At 40.4% G+C, this 19,401-nt stretch overlaps 1 protein-coding gene across 6 annotated transcripts in view; it reads left to right on the top strand.

Moving 5' to 3' along the window:
- The window catches only part of LOC126297452 (MAP3K12-binding inhibitory protein 1-like), a 100,805-nt gene that overhangs the window by 41,848 nt on the left and 39,556 nt on the right, over nucleotides 1-19,401 (top strand). For 5 of the 6 annotated variants that reach the window (XM_049988310.1, XM_049988309.1, XM_049988312.1 and 2 more), the window contains exons 6-7: nucleotides 16,156-16,281; nucleotides 16,366-16,497. The exons of the other annotated variant lie outside the window; for it this stretch is intronic. In XM_049988310.1, the coding sequence (XP_049844267.1) occupies nucleotides 16,156-16,281; nucleotides 16,366-16,497 (258 nt within the window). The remainder of the gene's footprint in view (nucleotides 1-16,155; nucleotides 16,282-16,365; nucleotides 16,498-19,401) is intronic. 6 annotated transcript variants of the gene reach the window in all.

Genomic DNA, 19,401 nt, shown 5'->3' with positions numbered 1-19,401 from the left:
TTATCTTGAAGAATACTGTGATTAACACAATGTTCAAGTTGAGTTATTGGCAGACTTGTTGCAGTTTATCTAACCAAACTTGAACAGAACTAATACTGTGAATAGGGGCATTGTTATCTAGCTGGGTAATGTCTGTTCCACCATATGAATGTGGTCACCTAAAATGTCTACATAATCCTTGGTCATAATGATTTTTTGCAGGAATTTTCTTGATAGTAATAAAGCAAATGGAGTGCCACAAAAATGCTGCCATACTGTCACAGAATGAGCTATGTTCTAAATGGAAACAGTTAGGCAATCCAATAAACAAATTTCTTTGATGTCTGCTATACGTAAATGTGATGTGATGTTGGAAATGGATGAAAGATGACTTGGTGACTTGGTGACTTGCATCAGTCTCTCCTGATCATCCTTGTTATACTTAATGAATTGTTTTCATGTTGACATATGGAGGGTCAGAGACAGATAGTCATAAGCCACATTCAACTAGTTTTGAGATACAGGGACTTCAAAGTTTCATGGAAGTAAAAAACATGTTGAAGACACTTCCTTTTCGCTTTTAATTACACTTGAATACATTGCAAATCTTGTGTAAAATACACAATCTTCTTTTTGTTATGTAATATTAATTTGAGAGTCAATTTAATTATGATGTGATTGAAAATGGCTTATGGCTGTCTCTCCCTAAAAATAATTTAGAACATGAAATACATTTTGAAGGTTTAATTTTGAAAGTTATACAAAAATTAGTACTTTTTAACAACATTTTCACTTTCATATACACACAAACATAACAGATAAGTCAGTCTAATACTTTTTTATATTGTAAATGTGAAATCAACGAAGTTCTTCTACATCATCATCGTTCACATTATTTCCAGCACATGACCGAAAAAAGCTTTAATGTGCTGCAGGTATGTATGCCATAAGATACAGCATGTCATCAATCTTTTTCTGATTAATTTGAAGTGGATTTCTGCATTTTATTGGCAACTGAAATAGCTCTGGTTCAGCAGGTCTTCCTTCCCTCTTGCTGTGTAGATCCACTGACATGATGGATCCTACATCTGAGTAGCAGTGCTTTACACTTAGCGTAATTATGTGGAAATTTGTGGCTTGAGTGTTGGTCATTTCCAAGTATTTTAATAAACATCTCTTAACTTCATCTGAACCCCTTCCTCTGTCCTTCCCATTCCTCAGAAATATGTATCCTATATTTGACCTACAATTGTGGATACCGTAGTTATACGTCAATATTTTTCTCTTGTAGAATGCTGGGCCAACTGTTAGTTTTGGTGTGGGAAACATTTGTTGCATGTCCATTGCTTTTATGTGGAGCTCTTTCACATTCTCTTTACCCAGAGAAGCCAAGGACATGATCATATTTTTTCAGCTTTTCTTATTTGTAGATGCAACTCACGTTGTTTTTTCCTTTGTGTAATTTCTTCTGCACATAATACTGGGTTACTCATTGCTGTTAAAAAAGGCTTCACATGTTGAACAGGTGTCGCTTTCGGTAGTTTGAAGCCTATGTTAAATTCGGATACAAAAATTGCCCTGAATTTGCTTTGTGGTACAGTGGGGCACCCTGTATCCAGAGTATTTGTCCCAAAATAAGAGACCGAGCGAGGTGGCACAGTGGTTAGCACACTGGACTCGCATTCGGGAGGATGACGGTTCATCTACATCTACATCTACATCTACATGCCTACTCTGCAATTCACATTTAAGTGCTTGGCAGAGGGATCATACCACAATCATACTATCTCGCTATCATTCCACTCCCTAACAGCGTGCGGGAAAAATGAACACCTAAACCTTTCTGTTCGAGCTCTGATTTTCTCGTATTTTATTTTGATGATCATTCCTACCTATGTAGGTTGGGCTCAACAAAATATTTTCGCGTTCGGAAGAGAAAATTGCTGACTGAAATTTCGTAAAAAGATCTCGCCGTGACGAAAAACGTCTTTGCTGTAATGACTTCCATCCCAATTTGCGTATCATATATGCCACACTCTCTCTCCTATTACATGACAATACAAAACGAGCTGTCATTTTTTGTACCCTTTTGATGTCCTCCGTCAATCCCACCTGGTAAGGATCCAACACCGCGCAGCAATATTCTAACAGAGAACGAACGAGTGTAGTGTAATCTGTCTCTTTAGTGGACTTGTTGCATCTTCTAAGTGTCCTGCCAATGAAACGCTCCATTTGGCTTGCCTTCCCCACAATATTATCTATGTGGTCTTTCCAACTGGAGTTGTTCGTAATTTTAACACCCAGGTACTAAGTTGAATTGACAGCCTTGAGAATTGTACTATTTATCGAGTAATCGAATTCCAACGGATTTCTTTTGGAACTCATGTGGATCACCTCACACTTTTTGTTATTTAGCATCAACTGCCACCTTCCACACCATACAGCAATCTTTTCTAAATCGCTTTGCAACTGCTACTGGTCTTCGGATGACCTTACTAGACGGTAAATTACAGCATCATCTGCGAACAACCTAAGAGAACTGCTCAGATTGTCACCCAGGTCATTTATATAGATCAGGAACAGCAGAGGTCCCAGGACGGTTCCCTGGGGAACACCTGATATCACTTCAGTTTTACTCGATGATTACTACGAACTGCGACCTTCCCGACAGGAAATGACGAATCCAGTAGGACAACTGAGACGATATCCCATAGGCATGCTTGATTAGAAGTCGCTTGTGAGGAACGGTGTCAAAAGCTTTCCGGAAATCTAGAAATACAGAATCAACTTGAGAGCCCCTGCCGATGGCAGCCATTACTTCGTGCGAATAAAGAGCTAGCTGCGTTGCACAAGAACGATGTTTTCTGAAACCATGCTGATTACGTATCAATATATCGTTCCCTTTGAGGTGATTCATAATGTTTGAATACAGTATATGCTCCAAAACCCTACTGCAAACCGACGTCAATGATATAGGTCTGTAGTTAGATGGATTACTCCTACTACCCTTCTTAAACACTGGTGCGACCTGTGCAATTTTCCAATCTGTAGGTACAGATCTATCGGTGAGCGAGCGGTTGTATATGAGTGCTAAGTTAGGGAGCTATAGCATCAGCGTAATCTGAAAGGAACCTAATCGGTATACAATCTGGACCTGAACACTTGCCCGTATCAAGCGGTTTGAGTTGCTTCGCAACCCCTAAGGTATCTACTTCTAAGAAACTCATGCTAGCAGCTGTTCGTGTTTCAAATTCTCGAATATTCCATTCATCTTCCCTGGTGAAGGAATTTCGGAAAACTGCGTTCAATAACTCTGCTTTAGCGGCACAGTCGTCGGTAACAGTACCATCAGCACTGCACAGCGAAGGTATTGACTGCATCTTGCCGCTTGTGTACTTTACATATGACAAGAATTTCTTCGGATTTTCTACCAAATTTCGAGACATTGTTTCGTTGTGGAACCTATTAAAGGCATCTCACATTGAAGTCCGTGCCAAACTTCAGGATTTCGCGTTCTTCTGAACTACACATGCTTTTTCCGTTGCCTCTGCAACAGTGTTCGGACCTGTTTTGTGTACCACAGGGGATCCATTCCATCTCTTACCAATTTATGGGGTATGAATCTCTCAATTTCTGTTGCTACTATATCTTTGAATTTGAGCCACATCTCGTCTACATTTGCATAGTCAGTTCGGAAGGAATGGAGATTGTCTCTTAGGAAGGCTTCTAGTGACACTTTATCTGCTTTTTTAAATAAAATTATTTTGCGTTTGTTTCTGGTGGATTTGGAAGAAACGGTGTTGAGCCTAGCTACAATGACCTTGTGATCACTAATCCCTGTATCAGTCATGATGCTCTCTATCAGCTCTGGATTGTTTGTGGCTAAGAGGTGAAGTGAGTTTTCGCAACCATTTACAATTCGCTTGGGTTCGTGGACTAAGCGCTCGAAATAATTTTCGGAGAAAGCATTTAGGACAATCTCGGAAGATGTTTTCTGCCTACCACCGGTTTTGAACAAGTATTTTTGCCAACATATCGAGGGAAGGTTGAAGTCTCCACCAACTATAACTATGAGTGGGGTATTTATTTGTTACGAGACTCAAATTTTCTCTGAACTGTTCCGCAACTATATCATTGGAGTCTTGGGGGTCGGTAGAGGGAGCCAATTGTTAACTTAGTTCGGCTGTTAAGTATAACCTCCACACCAGTTCTGCCTAATCTATCTTCCCTGAACACCGTCTGAGACTTCAGAAAAATTTCTGCAGTACTTATTTCAGGCTTTAGCCAGCTTTCTATACCTATAATGATTTCAGCTTCTGTGCTTTCTATTAGTGCTTGAAGCTCAAGGACTTTCCCAGCACAACTACAACAATTTACAACTACAATTACGACTGTTCCTTGATCCAAGCACGTCCTGTATTTGCAATGCACCCTTTGAGATTGCAGCCCACCCCGTACTTTTTTGCGTCTGGCCATCCTGATTTATGTTTTCCGTGATTTTCCTAAATCGCTCCAGGCAAATGCCGGGATGGTTCCTTTGAAAGGGCACGGCTGACTGCCTTCCCCGTCCTTCCGTAATCCGATGAGACCGATGACCTTGCAGTTTGGTCTCTTCCCCCAAACAACCCAACCCCCCTCAAAATAAGGATAATTAGACCACATCCAAAATATACTTTGTTGAAGTTCTGCTGCCTGCTATAGTGATGTTTATATTTTGATATAGCATTGAGGAAGTCTGACACCTTGCACAGCTTTGTCTTGAAATTTATGTGGATGATTGCCATATTTGCCTGAATAGTAAAATGTAATATACAAACCTCTTCCATCTTCTTTTGGAACCGTGCAACCCCACTCTTCTTGTGTGGTTCTGTAAGCCATGAACCCTGAGGAAAGCTTGCTTACAAGTCATGATTTCCGTTCCATTCCATTTCCTTTCACATTGTATGAAAATGTCACAGCTCTAGATGAAATTTGCTTTGTAGTCTTTTTTGGGTAGCTGTGAAAGAAAGAAATGTGAAGCAGAACAAGGTAAAGTAAATTTGTGACAATTGGTCCATTTGTGTTTAAAAGAAGTGAAATGAACCTTTGCTTTTTTTGGTGCTATTTTCATACAACATATTAGGTAATTATTCTAGGCTTTAAAGTTTCCTATATCGGAAAAAGAGTGGCAAATATTTTCACCTTCTCAAAGTAGTTTCGTATAGCACTTATTTGAACAATTACAGGGACACCAAAAAGATGCTCCCTGAACAGTCTTGTTGATTTTAGAAGACACATACTGCTGACCCATGCTATGTCGACATTTGGCCTTAATTTTTTTCCGCTGATCAATATAATGCTTTCTTTTTCTTGAAGAGCTTGGTTTCTGGAGTGATACTTCATTTGATCTACTTATTTCAAGCTGTAATATCAATAGGAAAAATAATAGCAGAACTGTGAGATAGTCACAAGCCACACAAATCATTATATACTGCTGAAATGGCATTGATAACAAATATATTCTTACAATTTTTTAGCCATAAAAACTATATCATTACTGAAATTAGTGGTAATTAAAATTAGGCTCTAAAGGTTTCTCATTAACACAAAAGATGACGATCAACTGTGAGAGCAATGTTACGAGAAACGAAGTCACACGCCACTGAACAGTGATCTCCAGTAAAAAATATTTTTGTATACTTACCGAAACATCTTCTGAACTAGTACAGTTGCTTGATGGACACCAAGACTCATCACTGTCACAGTCAAAAGGATCAGAATCCTCATTTACACTACAGTTCCTACTATATACTCCTAGAATGTGTGAAGCATCTTCAGCTGTATGTGAGCATTCAGCCATTTTGATGTGGCTTGTGACTGTGTGTCTTCTGAAAAAGACACCATGTGGCAGAGTATAGAACTAGACTACATCATCACCTGCCACCTGTTGGAGAGAGACGGAACTTCTTCAATCCAAGATGTGGAGGGCATCGTTAGGAATATCTCAATTTCGACAAAAGTGTGGCTTATGACTATCTCTCTCCAACACCAGCACATTTTGATGGTGACAAGAGGTTTTGACAGTAGTGTTTTTAGGACAGTGATCTTGTAACCACTAGTAGTCTGACTCATTTGTTAGAATCGCATGGTTAGGGCTCTCTGCTTCTTAGTATCACTGGTTGACAATGAAATGTTTTCTTAAAGGTAAATGGTTTCCCTGGTGTATTTTTGGTTGCTGATTTCAGGCAGAGTATGTAGAATGTTGAATAATAGGCAGTTTTGATACAGATTTAGAATTTCTATGAGGTACACAAAATTTAGCTGTTTGATTGATACAATATCACTGTTATAGCAAGAACAAACTAGATTTATGGAACGTAGTACTTCATAGAGCACATGCAAGGTACAGGTTATGTGTAGCACTGAACACATTGACTGGACAACAGTAATACAATGTAAAGAATAGGCTGATGACTCATTTGAAATTGCTTAAATAATGCTGTTTCCTTACCGGCTTACTAGAGAGTGCTAGGTGGCCGACCAAGGTGCCCTCTACAAACGAGCTTGTGAACTACATGGACGCGCTGTCTCTGAAATCACATGCATCATGAGTGAAGGTAAATCACTCCTCCCCTCTGGGTGGTGGGGACTCCTCCCTTGTTGGGGGTGGGGAAACCACATACATACATACATACATACATACATACATACATAAAAAATACTAGGTTCAGAAAAAATGCATGGTGGGACAAAGCTTTGGTGCAAGAGGTCCCCCAATGGCAGAGATGTAGAAGCCAAACTACCTTAAGGTGTAAGAAAGCAGGAATCACAACCCAGGGAGCAGCATCCACCATAGCTAAAAAAAGAACCCCATCAAACATAGAAAGGTGGTGCTGGATGGAGAAGTAATTACTCATCTGAGTCACGGCCCATGGGTTTTTCTGGCCGACTGTGCTGCACAGTGCAGAGGACTTGACCAAGTACAGGATCCATGGCGACAGCTGATGATGTCATGCCACTAGTGATGAGAAAACCATTGACCACATTCTGGTTCTCTGTATCTAAAGAGAAACAAAGCAAATCATCTTGCTCGAACACTGGGTTCAGCCCAATTGGAAGGTGAGATAAGACATCGGCGTTGACTTATTGCACAGTTGGCCAAGTTTATTACAAACTCGATTTATGGAACATAGTACTTTAGAGAGCAACACGTAAGATACAGGCTGTGCAGAGCACTGAACACATTGACTGGACAACAGTTATACAGCTTAAAGAATAGACCGAGCATGCTTTTGTGACTGCTTAAATAATGCCACTTCTTTGGCAGCTCACCAGAGCCGTACCGTGGGCTGACACAGGCCTGTGAACTGTATGGACACGCACTTTCTGAAATTATGCACGTCACGAGTGAAGACACACCAGTCACCAGTATTTTTTTTGTGAAAGTTTTCAATGTTACCCACTACAGAAAGATGTTTAATTTTATAGTCATTACAGATGTGGAAAGAGTACTTTTGGATGCCATGAGGAGTACAGGTTGTAATCAACTGCAAGTGGTGGCTCATGTTGCTACCAACCAGACTACCAGTCTTGCTTGTGAGATGAAAATGGAGTTAACCTTCTGCAGCCTCATAGACAGAACTGACTTTGATCCTTTAGTGCAGAGCTGAATGGAGGGTAGGAATCAGAGACTCGGGCAGTTCTGTGACTGAGTAGGCTGTAGATTCCTCAACTTAGGCCATCAGGTGGTGGTTTCCAGGTTCCACTTTATAGCTGGGAGTCTACTACACACAGGAAGTGGCTACACAGGTAGCAGGGATTGTGTGGAGTGGACTGGCCAGTTTTTTAGATTAGAGGGTTTTGGGAAACTACAGAAAGGGCGTCAGTCTAAAAGGCTGCAGCGCAAACACAGGAAGGTAGACCTAGCATCTATCGGTATTGTAGTTGTAAATTATTGTACCTTTATTGGGAAAGAACCAGAACTTTGAAAACTAATAGAAAGCACTGAAGCTCAAATCGTTATAGGTATGGAAAGCTGGCTAAAGCCAGAAATCAGTTCAGCCAAAATTATTTGAAAGGACTTTAACCATGCCCAGAAAGGATATATTAAATACAGTTGGCGGTGGAGTGTTTATTGCTGTAAGAAGTAGTTTACCTTTTAGTGAAATTGAAGTAGATAGTTCCTTTGAGTTAGTATGAGTTGAAGTTAAGCTAACAACTGGAATAAATTAATAATTGGCTTGTTTTACCGACCTCTTGGCTCAGGTGATACAGTTGCTAAACAGTTCAAAGAGTCTTATTCCAAACTGAATCCCCACTCATACAATTATAGTTGGTGGTGACTTCAATCTATCCTCAGTATGTTGGCAAAAAGACAAACTTTTTACCATTTTATTATTAGATTGCAACCCAAGACAAAAAAAACTTTGTTTATAAAACCGAACTGGTCTTCAAGATCCCTGAAAATCATCCGTTCAATTTTCTTCTTCTTCTTCTTCTTCTTCCTCTTCCTCTTCCTCTTCCTCTTCCTCTTCCTCTTCCTCTTCCTCTTCCTCTTCCTCCTCCTCCTCCTCCTCCTCCTCCTCATTGGTGTCCTCTCATTATATAAGATTGTCTTCACTGCCATCGAGAGCAGTACTTATGCCACAATTCTTGAAAGATTTAACAATAATGTCTTTTCTCACTCTAGACTGCGACTGTTTTATCCACTGACACACTTGTTTGATTGTAGGTCATTTTAAAGCTCCCTTCAACATGAGTTCATGTTAGGTTTCATCCATCATCCATTCGTCCCATTCCTCTGTCATATACACATAATAGTTTATTTATTGATACATCAAGAGGTTTCAGTTGTGAAGTCGTTCTCCTAGAGTAACAGCAAGCTCTGTATTTCCCCGTCTAGTTCCTTTTTCTTGGAATTTTTCAAATGACTACAAAACTAGCACAAGTAAAGAATCTTCAGTTTATCACCCACATCGTATGAATAACTTTTATTTATGAATACCTTTTATTTTTTTCCATTATGAAACTAGCTTCTAATAAAAATTTTGTACTGTTACTAATAAGACAAATCACTTTCAGTTAAAGTTCACTGGCACCGTAGACTGCAATGTCGCATCATAGGCTAGACAGTGTTCTGGGTTTGTGATGGCGGGGTGGGAGGCTAGACTGTGTGAATCCCAACAACTCATGTTTGTCACATTGGTGCACTTTTACTACTGGTTGAATCCAATGTTGCCAGATAGAAATAGGTTTCCTGTGGCATTGAATTTTTAAGACTGTTGAGAATTTTAAATCAAACACTTGACATTTTTATATTTATTTTAAGTATAGATGGACCTTACGTGTGGAGGCAATTAATCAGAGTTGAAAAGTGCACCTTATAGTCTGTAAAATTGGTAGTCCTGAGAAATTAGGGAGTATCATAATGGGTACAGGGATTATGGTCCACATGGCTGTTGTAGTGAGACTGAGTACCTTAAATTTCCACAGTAAAAAACTGTCTTGAAATCTGATAGAAAACCGAAAGAGATTCTAATCATATGTAAAGTACACAAGCAGTAAGACGCAATCAATACCTTTGCCATGCAATAACAATGGTTATATCACTTACAACAGTGCCACTAAAGCAGAGTTAGTAAACATGGTTTTCTGAAATTCATTCAACAGATGTGTTAAATACTCCAGAATTTGAATCTAGAACAACTGAGTACTTGAGGAACTTATAAGAGAAAATCCCCATCACAGCCCCCTCAGATTTAGTGTAAGAGGACCCAGTGGATAGTCCGTCCAAAACTGAACGCAGATCAGTCATGAAAGCAGGAAGAAGGCATACTGAAGTTTGAAAAAAAAAAAAAAGCAAAATAGGAACAATGAACAGTCCAAGCTTATCAAGTGCAACAGCAAGTGAAGTAAAAGAATAACAGCTTCATGGTTAAGTAGTCACAGTGTTGGGCTGCAAAGCAGATGAGCCAGGTTCAAAACTACTGTGTGTCAATTATTTTTATTTTCTCCCCAACATTATGAACCATCTGTCTGGTCATTGAAATGTTTGTTCTCTTTCTGTCATCTTGGCAGTTGTCATATTATGCATTGGTTACAAAATAGGAGTCTTGGTAAGCATACATTATTATCACAACTAAATGTCGTGAATTGTAGGAGTAGGTGAGATACCACTTTGATGTCTCACAGAAATGAAAACGTGAAATAAACAGGTGTGAACTATGTTACAACAAAGGCATTCAAGACTCATAACTTCCAAAATGGAATGCAACTTCAAAAACATATATGTTGGCATGAGGGAGCTTCGATCATGGTCTGCCTGCTTTTTAGTCCAACACAACGACCACTTTAACACTGCGCTATGTCAGTTTGCTATTGCTTTATGTTGCAATACTTATACGTGGACTGTTCAGATATTTTATTTTGCCTTTTTTTGCACAGTTCAGTATACCTGCTTCCTGTTTTCATGCTTGATCGGTATTCAGTTTTTGACGGGTTGTCCACTGGGCCCTCTGACCGTTAAATCTGAGGGAGTTTCCCTAGTTAGAAGTTAGAAGTATGTATCTTCAGTGAAGCTAAGCAGCTCAAATCACTTAATAAAAGCAAGGCTCTGGTCTAGATTGTGTACCAATCGGAAAGGGTTCCTTTCAGAGTATGCTGATACAGTAGCTCCATACTTAGCAATCACATACAACTGCTCACACTTCCAAAGATCTGTACATAAAGACTGGAAAGTTGCACAAGTCACACCAGTACCCAAGATGGTGAGTAATTCTCTGAATTACAGACCCATATCACTAACATCGATTTGCAGTAGTATTTTGAAACACATATACTGTGTTTGAGCATTTGGAATTACCTCAAAGAAATGATTTAATAACAAATATTCATCATCAATTCAGAAAATATTGTTCTTGTGAAACACAACTGGTTTTGTATTCTGGTGAATTAATGAGTACAGTCAACAGGGAATATCAAATTGATTACATATGTTTGATTTGCAGAAGGCTTTTGACACTGTTCCTCAGAAGCATCTTCTAATCAAATTGCTTCTACATCTACATACATAATCCGCAAGCCACAATACGGTGCATGGTGGAGGGTACCCTTTGCCACTAGTCGTTTCTTTTACTGTTCCACTCACAGATAGCTTCCAGGTGAGCACTAATTTCTTGTACCTTATCTTCGTGGTCCTTACATGAAATGTATGTTGGCAGCAGGGGGATCTTGTGCTGCAGAGTTAGTAGTAACTGACAGAAAGCCATTGAGTAAAACAGAAGTAATATCTGACATTCTGGAAGGAAATGCTATAGGTCCTCTGCTGTTTCTGACCTACGTAAATGATGTAGGTGACATCTACATCGATACTCTGCAAATCACATTTAAGTGCCTGGCAGAGGGTTCATCGAACCACCTTCACAATACTCTATTATTCCAATCTCGTATAGCGTGCGGAAAGAATGAACACCTATATCTTTCTGTACAAGCTCTGTTTTATTTTATTGTGGTGATCATTCCTCCCTGTGTAGGTCAGTGTAGACAAAATATTTTTGCATTCGGAGGAGAAAGTTGGTAATTGGAATTTCATGAGAAGATTCCGTCACAACGAAAAACGCCTTTCTTTTAACGATTTCCAGCCCAAATGCTGTATCATTTCTGTGACACACTCTCCCATATTTCGCAATAATACAAAATATACTGCCTTTCTTTGAACTTTTTTGATGTACTCTGTCAGTCCTATTTGGTAAGGATCCCACACTGCGCAGCAGTATTCTAAAAGTGGACAGACAAGCATTGTGTAGGCAGTCTTCTTAGTAGGTCTGTTACATTTCCTAAGTGTTCTGCCAATAAACGCAGTCTTTGGTTAGCCTTACCCATAACATTTTCTATGTGTTCCTCTCAATTTAAGTTGTTCGTAACTGTAATACCTAGGTATTTAGTTGCATTTACGGCTTTTAGGTTAGACTGATTCATCGTGTAACCAAAGGTTACTGAGTTCCTTTTAGCACTAATGTGAATGACCTCACACTTTTCGTTATTTAGGGTCAACTGCCACTTTTCACACCATTCAGATATTTTTTCTAAATAGTTTTGCAATTTGTTTTGATCTTCTGATGACTTCATTAGTCGATAAAGACAACATCATCTGCAAACAACTGAAGACGGCTGCTCAGATTGTCTCCCAAATCATTTATATAGAGAAGGAACAGCAAAGGGCCTCTAACACTACCTTGGGGAACGCCAGAAATCACTTCTGTTTTACTCGATGACTTTGCGCCAGTTACTATGAACTGTGACCTGAATGACAGGAAATCATAAATCCAGTCACGTAACTGAGACGATATTCCATAAGCACACAGTTTCACTACGAGCTGCTTGTGTGGTACAGTGTCAAAAGCCTTCCGGAAATCCAGAAATACGCAATCAATCTGAAATCTCTTGTCAATAGCACTCAACTTTTCACTTCATGTGAATAAGAGCTAGGTGTGTTTCACAGGAACGATGTTTTTGAAACCCATGTTGACTGTGTGTCAATAGAGCATTTTCTTCGAGGTAATTCATAATGTTCGAACACAATATATGTTCTAAAATCTTTCTACATATCAATGTTGACAATATGGGCCTATAATTTAGTGGATTACTCCTACTGCGTTTCTTGAATATTGGTGTGACCTGTGCAACTTTCCAGTCTTTGGGTATGGATCTTTCACCGAGCGAACGGTTGTATATGATTGTTAAGTATGGAGCTAATGCATCAGCATACTCTGAAAGGAACCTAATTGGTACACAGTGATTTAAGTTGCTTCGCTGCTCTGAGGATATTTACTTCTACGTTACTCACGTTGGCAGCTGTCCTCAATTCGAATTCTGGAATATTTACTTGGTATTCTTTTGTGAAGGCATTTCGGAAGGCTGTGTTTAGTAATCTACTTTGGCAGCACTGTCTTCGATAGTATCTCCATTGCTATCATGTAGAGAAGGCATTGATTGTTTCTTGCCGCTAACATACTTCACATATGACCGGAATCTCTTTGGATTTTTTTGCCAGGTTTTGAGACAAAGTGTCGTTGTGGAAACTGTTATAGGCAGCTCACAGTGAAGGCTGCACTAAATTTCAAGCTTCTGTAAAAGATCACCAATCTTGGGGATTTTGCATCTGTTTAAATTTGGCATGTTCTGCAACAGTGTTCTAACCCGTTTTGTGTACCAAGGATTAGCCCCATTGTTCATTAATTTATTTGGTATAAATCTCTCAACTGCTGCCGATACTATTTCTTTGAATTTAAGCCACATCTGGTCAACACTTATATTATTAATTTGGAATGAGTGGAGATTGTCTCTCAGGAAGGTGTCAAGTGATTTTTTGTCTGCTTTTTTGAATAGGTATATTTTTCGCTTATTTTTCTGGGATTTGGGGATGACAATATTTAGTCTCACTACCACAAGTCTGTGTCCACTAATCCCTGAATTGGTTTTGATGCTCATTATCTACATCTACATCTACATCTACATCCGTACGCCACCTGACGGTGTGTGGCGGAGGGTACCCTGAGTACCTCTATCGGTTCTCCCTTCTATTCCAGTCTCGTATTGTACGTGGAAAGAAGGATTGTCGGTATGCTTCTGTGTGGGCTCTAATCTCTCTGATTTTATCCTCATGGTCTCTTCGCGAGATATACGTAGGAGGGAGCAATATACTGCTTGACTCTTCGGTGAAGGTATGTTCTCGAAACTTTAACAAAAGCCCGTACCGAGCTACTGAGCATCTCTCCTGCAGAGTCTTCCACTGGAGTTTATCTATCATCTCCGTAACGCTTTCGCAATTACTAAATGATCCTGTAACGAAGCGCGCTGCTCTCCGTTGGATCTTCTCTATCTCTTCTATCAACCCTACCTGGTGCGGATCCCACACTGCTGAGCAGTATTCAAGCATTGGGCGAACAAGTGTACTGTAACCTACTTCCTTTGTTTTTGGATTGCATTTCCTTAGGATTCTTCCAATGAATCTCAGTCTGGCATCTGCTTTACCGACGATCAACTTTATATGATCATTCCATTTTAAATCACTCCTAATGCGTACTCCCAGATAATTTATGGAATTAACTGCTTCCAGTTGCTGACCTGCTATTTTGTAGCTAAATGATAAGGGACCTATCTTTCTATGTATTCGCATCACATTATTAAGTTGTTGCTAAGAGGTCAAGTGTGTTTTCACAACTGTTTACTATTCGTGTGGGTTCATGAACAAACTGCTCGAAATAATTGTCAGAGAATGCATTTAGCACGATTTCAGATGATATTTTTTGCATACCTCTGGAATTAAACATGTATTTTCCCCACCATATCGAGGGTAAATTAAAGTCTACTATCATCGTATGAGTTGGGTATGTGTTTGAAATCAAACTCAAGTTTTCTTTGAACCTCTCAGCAACTGTATCCTCTGAATTGGGAAGTCGGTAAAAGGATCCAAGTATTATTTTATTCTGGTTGCCAGTAAGGACCCCTGCCCCTACTAACTCACAGGAAGTATCTACTTCAATTTCGCAACAAGTTAAACTACTTCTGAGAGTAACAAATACTCCACCGCCAAGTGACTTGCAGTCATTTACCATCTTGTAAAGTCATCAGACGATCAAAACCAATTTGGAAATGATTTACACAAGATATCTGTATTGTGTGAAAAGTAGCAGTTGACTCCAAATAATGAAAAGTGTGATGTCATCCACATGCGTACTAAAAGAAATCTGATAAATTCCAGTTACACAATTAATCTCTCACACATTTGGAGTACTTCTGATACAAACTCATAAAAACAATCACAACACATGTATCTTTCGAAAATAATAGATAGATATCATCTCCAGAAAAGAGGCATTCCCCTTCCTGAACCATTTCCTCTTCCTGCTTTTTTCTTCTGCGAGCTATGAGTGCTGTGATTTGGGAGTGCTATTACAAGTTGAGAGAGAGATAGAGAGAGAGAGAGAGAGAGAGAGAGAGAGAGAGAGAGAGAGAGAGAGAGAGAGAGTGTGGGGGGGGGGGGTTATGATAAACCCTTTCCCTCAAAAATATTTCTCTCTTTCGTACCTCCTCCATGTTACCACAGATGACGTGTCACTGATCTTGTTTGTACTAAGATATCAGTATACGTGAGGTGCCTATTTGCTTCCACCTCCTTTAGTGGCATGCATAAGTTCCAGTACATGTTCACCTACCTGTGGTCTTCTATAGTTGTTATCCCCTGTGCAGAAGACAGCACGTAGGTCACGAATCTCTTATCTGGAGACTTTAAGAAACTCTTAGCGAGGAACTGTTTTAGAAATGATTAAATTTCCAACCGGTATGTTTATATGGGATGCCACATGAGAAACTGCACATTAGAGTCACAAATGATTTATATGTTTCAACAAATTAATGAACTACATATTTCCGCAATTAGTATCACACTGTTCTCAACTATATGTTCAAATAACCATACAATGCTAATAAAGTCTGAACTAACAGTGACCATGGCAGACAGCATGTCTGTCCTCCGAGGATTCCTAACCAGCTCTCACAGTTACAAACTAGACATTGCAAATTAAGTCTTAACCGATACTGCGGTGGACAACATGTCCGTCCTCTGAGACTCCTCAACTTACTGTGACCTTATGGCTCAACCACTTTGCCCGCCATCCAAGTTATGCACAATCTGAAGATCACCGAAGTGCTTCATCTGTCTTTTTTTGCAATTGTTTATAATTCTACTGGTTATTAATACTTGAAAAGTAATGGAATGATAGCACGCTATTGAGAGATGCTTTAAATATGACACGTAAGCAATACACTGTTTAGTTTGTGTAATATTAACAGAAGATTATCACCTTGGCGTGCAACTACCGAATGCAGTAGCCAATCATGGAGAAGGACCACAATTTATGCAGTCTTTCTCACGATACCTGTACTGAATAAACCATCTGTCATTTGTACCTCACACTACATTATGTCATCTTGCCACAGCTGCCTTCCCAACTGCTCTAAAAGAGCTTCTTGTAGCTGAATGTGATGGCTGCAAAGCCAGAAATATTACAGTGGCACCTCCTGAATGTAAGGGCTGACTTTTATCTTTCTGAATTGTAAATGTTACTGGTTAGATAGTATCTGCATTGTGAGAAAGTTCCATATTTGTGGTGATATCAGAGTACTATTATTTTCTAGGAAGGACAAAATATTCCTACGACTAGTGCAGAAAAAGACTTGGAAATAAGTCAGTCACTGCATTCTTATGTCAGCCAGTCTGATGAAGCGTCCACATATTTGAGTGGGACGAGACTCTCATCAGAGGTATGTGGTATCTGTCTGTTCCTTTATGTGTTTACAGAATATACAATCATATTTTTCATGTATGGCAAATGAAATATTTTCCAGGCCCAACAATGTGAAAATATGAATGCGTCTAAAGACTCAAGACTAAAGGAAGAATATCTGTCTTATCGTCCTGGTAGTTGCACCGGCATGATTCCTCCACATCTAATAGTAATGACAGCATCTACAAAAGAAGTAAGTGAAATGGATTGCTGTAGTTGGATACATATTTATGTGTGGGAACTGGGAAAGAATCTTGATGGCTGTTACTAGAATTGCTCAAGTTTCAGTTTAATTTGTTAATAACATTGAAGATGTATTCTCGGATCATGGCACTTCTGTTTCATTTTGTAGTTATAAAGATAATGTATTCCATTTGTCCCAAATGCAGTTGCCCTCCCCCCCCCCCCTCCCCTCTTTTAAATGCTGTTCTAGTGCACATCTTGTTAGAAGGTGGCTTGGTTTTGAATGAACTGTCGTGATCATCCATCCCCACCAACCAACTGTAGCCAATGATATTTTATCTCCCACTGTTATGCTAAACTGTGACAAGTGCTCTCCTCCAGACTGCAGTGTTGTCACACTTTATTGGCTGTGTACAGTAGCTGAATGAACTTGATTGTTGTCTGCAGCAACATACAGCACGTGCCACCTGCACCTCCACCCCCCCCCCCCCCCCTTCTACATCTGCCACCATGACTAAGAAAATTCTTTTCTCACTCTGGATGTTTTTTAATATTTATTTTTAGCAGCTGTACATATACATACTGGGATAAGTGTTCTCCTTCAGATAGCTCCATTACTCTTCATATGATTACACAGAGCAAGGTGGTGGCAGTGATAATACACTGAATTTGTATTCAGGAGGACAGTGGTTCACATTCCACTTCCCTAAATCACTTAAGCAAAATACTGTGTGTGTGTGTGTTTTTTTAAAGGACATGACAGATTTTCATCTCAATCCCTCCCCAGTCAGAGCCTGTACTCTATCTGCAGTGACATCGTCAGCAGGATATTGAGCCCTCATCTTGCTTTTGTTCTTAAGAACTAAGGAAAATCAAGTACAAGAATGTTTTGTATACATGAAACGACACACTGTGAGGATGATTAGCTGAGCTGCTACCTTCCCAAATTGCCAATTGGTCCCTCTGTCAGGTGTTGGGGAGGCGTGACCTAAGGTGTGAACAATCACCTAAGGTGGGTGTGCCCCCTTCTGAGGGGAGCCCCCAGTTGGAAGGAACACGCCACCAGACACACTGGGAATCATGGGGTTTTTCTCACAATGAGCCAATTATCATCTTCACAGTCAATGTCTACCAAACTTAAATGGAATGAGGCTAACGATTCAAAGACCCTCACAGCTGCACCTCAGTTCCTTGTGGTTTCACGTACTTAAGATGGTCAGTCCTTTGCTGCGGCAAATCCGTTTATTATTCAGAAAGTTGTTGATGCAATTGCTGGTCCTGCGAAATCCTGCTCTCAGTTACACAATGACACTTTGCTTTTGGAGACTACTTTTGATTCTCAAGCACAGCGACTGTTTGCTGCTTTGCTCCTCCATGACTATGCTGTTAGTGTTGAGGTCCATCAAACGCTGAATTTTTCCTGTGGTGTTATTTACACTAGGCTGCTCGATGGTCTGACTGAGGCAGATTTCCAAATGTACCTCTCTAATCAGGGTGTCCCTGCAGTCCATCGGGCGATGAAAAAGGTAGATGCATCCTTAGTGACCACACACACTCTTCTCACTTTTGATAGGAAGGTGCTTCCGTCAGAGATTAAAGCAGGTTATGAAGTTATCACAGTCTGACCATACATTCCAAACCCGATGTGCTGCTACCAGTGTCGCACACTCGATTTTTCAATCAATACTCGGCCAAATGTGTAACCTGTAGTAGGGATGCTCACGAGGGCGATTGTCCATCTTGTTCTCTCCACTGTATCAGCTGCAATGGCAACCATGCCGTCCCATTCCAAGATTTTCCCATGTGTCTTGAGGAGTGGGCTGTCCAGGAGATCCAGGTGAAGGAAAAAGTTCCTTTCCTGTTCATTCACAAGTTGTTGAATAGTCAGAAACCCTATGTTCTACCATCTGCCACTTTCAATACTGTTCTTGGTGCTTCTCACTCCATGAAGGACATCACCATGCAGACATGCAGACTCAGATTCAGCACCAGAGTTGTAAAATCTCCCAGTGTCATGGTAGCATCCCCATCTCCTCCTCCATCTGTGCAACAAGTCACCAAACTTTCGCCTCGTGGGGCGAAGGCGAAATCACCTACTACACAATCAGCAGGACAGAAAAGACAGAAGTAATACTCACATGAAGACTTTCTATGTCCCTCCATCAACAAACATCTGAGTCTTCCTCTGCCAACCAGAAAGGCTCCAAGAAGTCAAACAAAGGGAAACGGTCATGTCCTTCACTGACTCGAAGATCCTCCTTGACGGTATTGGCACGTGATATACTCGCCCAGCTGACCTCTGCATCACCTGCGCGCACTGCCAACCGTTTTTCTGCCTTGGACTCTGCAGACTGATAGAAGAAGAATGCTGACGCCTCTGTAGATTTCGTGGAGCAGAAGCCTCCAGTCTCTCTGCCCTGTAGCAGTGTCTTCGAAGGCTTGGCACACAGCAGCAACTGAGGTGACACACCTTCATTTTATCCATCCTCCCCTTTCCTTGTCATGATTCTCCTCCAATGAAATGTTCATGGCCTTCGATCCAACAAAGAGGGGTTACGACTGCTCTTAGAACTGCAGTGTACGCATGTTCTCTGCCTCCAGGAAGCAAAATTGTGCCCTCATGACTGCTTTGAGCTGCTGCATTTCTTCCTGGTCCACTTTGACCTCCCCCCCCCCCCCTCCCCCTCTCATCTTCCTCCCCCCGAGGACGGCATTCCATCTCATGTGGGAGTCATGCTGCTCAGCCGAGATGATGTTCATAGTCAACCTAGTTCCCTTACTACCGGCTTCAAGCTGTTACAGTCCACATTTTCCTTCCTGACTTGATCTTTTCCCTTTGTACCATTTAAATCCCTCCGTCATTTCGGTGTCACCTGGGCAGACATCCTCCAGCTTATTGGGCAACTCCCTAACC

Source organism: Schistocerca gregaria, chromosome X (genome assembly GCF_023897955.1).
Source record: "Schistocerca gregaria isolate iqSchGreg1 chromosome X, iqSchGreg1.2, whole genome shotgun sequence".
NCBI classification, from domain to species: domain Eukaryota; kingdom Metazoa; phylum Arthropoda; class Insecta; order Orthoptera; family Acrididae; genus Schistocerca; species Schistocerca gregaria.
This window is presented reverse-complemented; position numbering and strand designations above follow the sequence as displayed.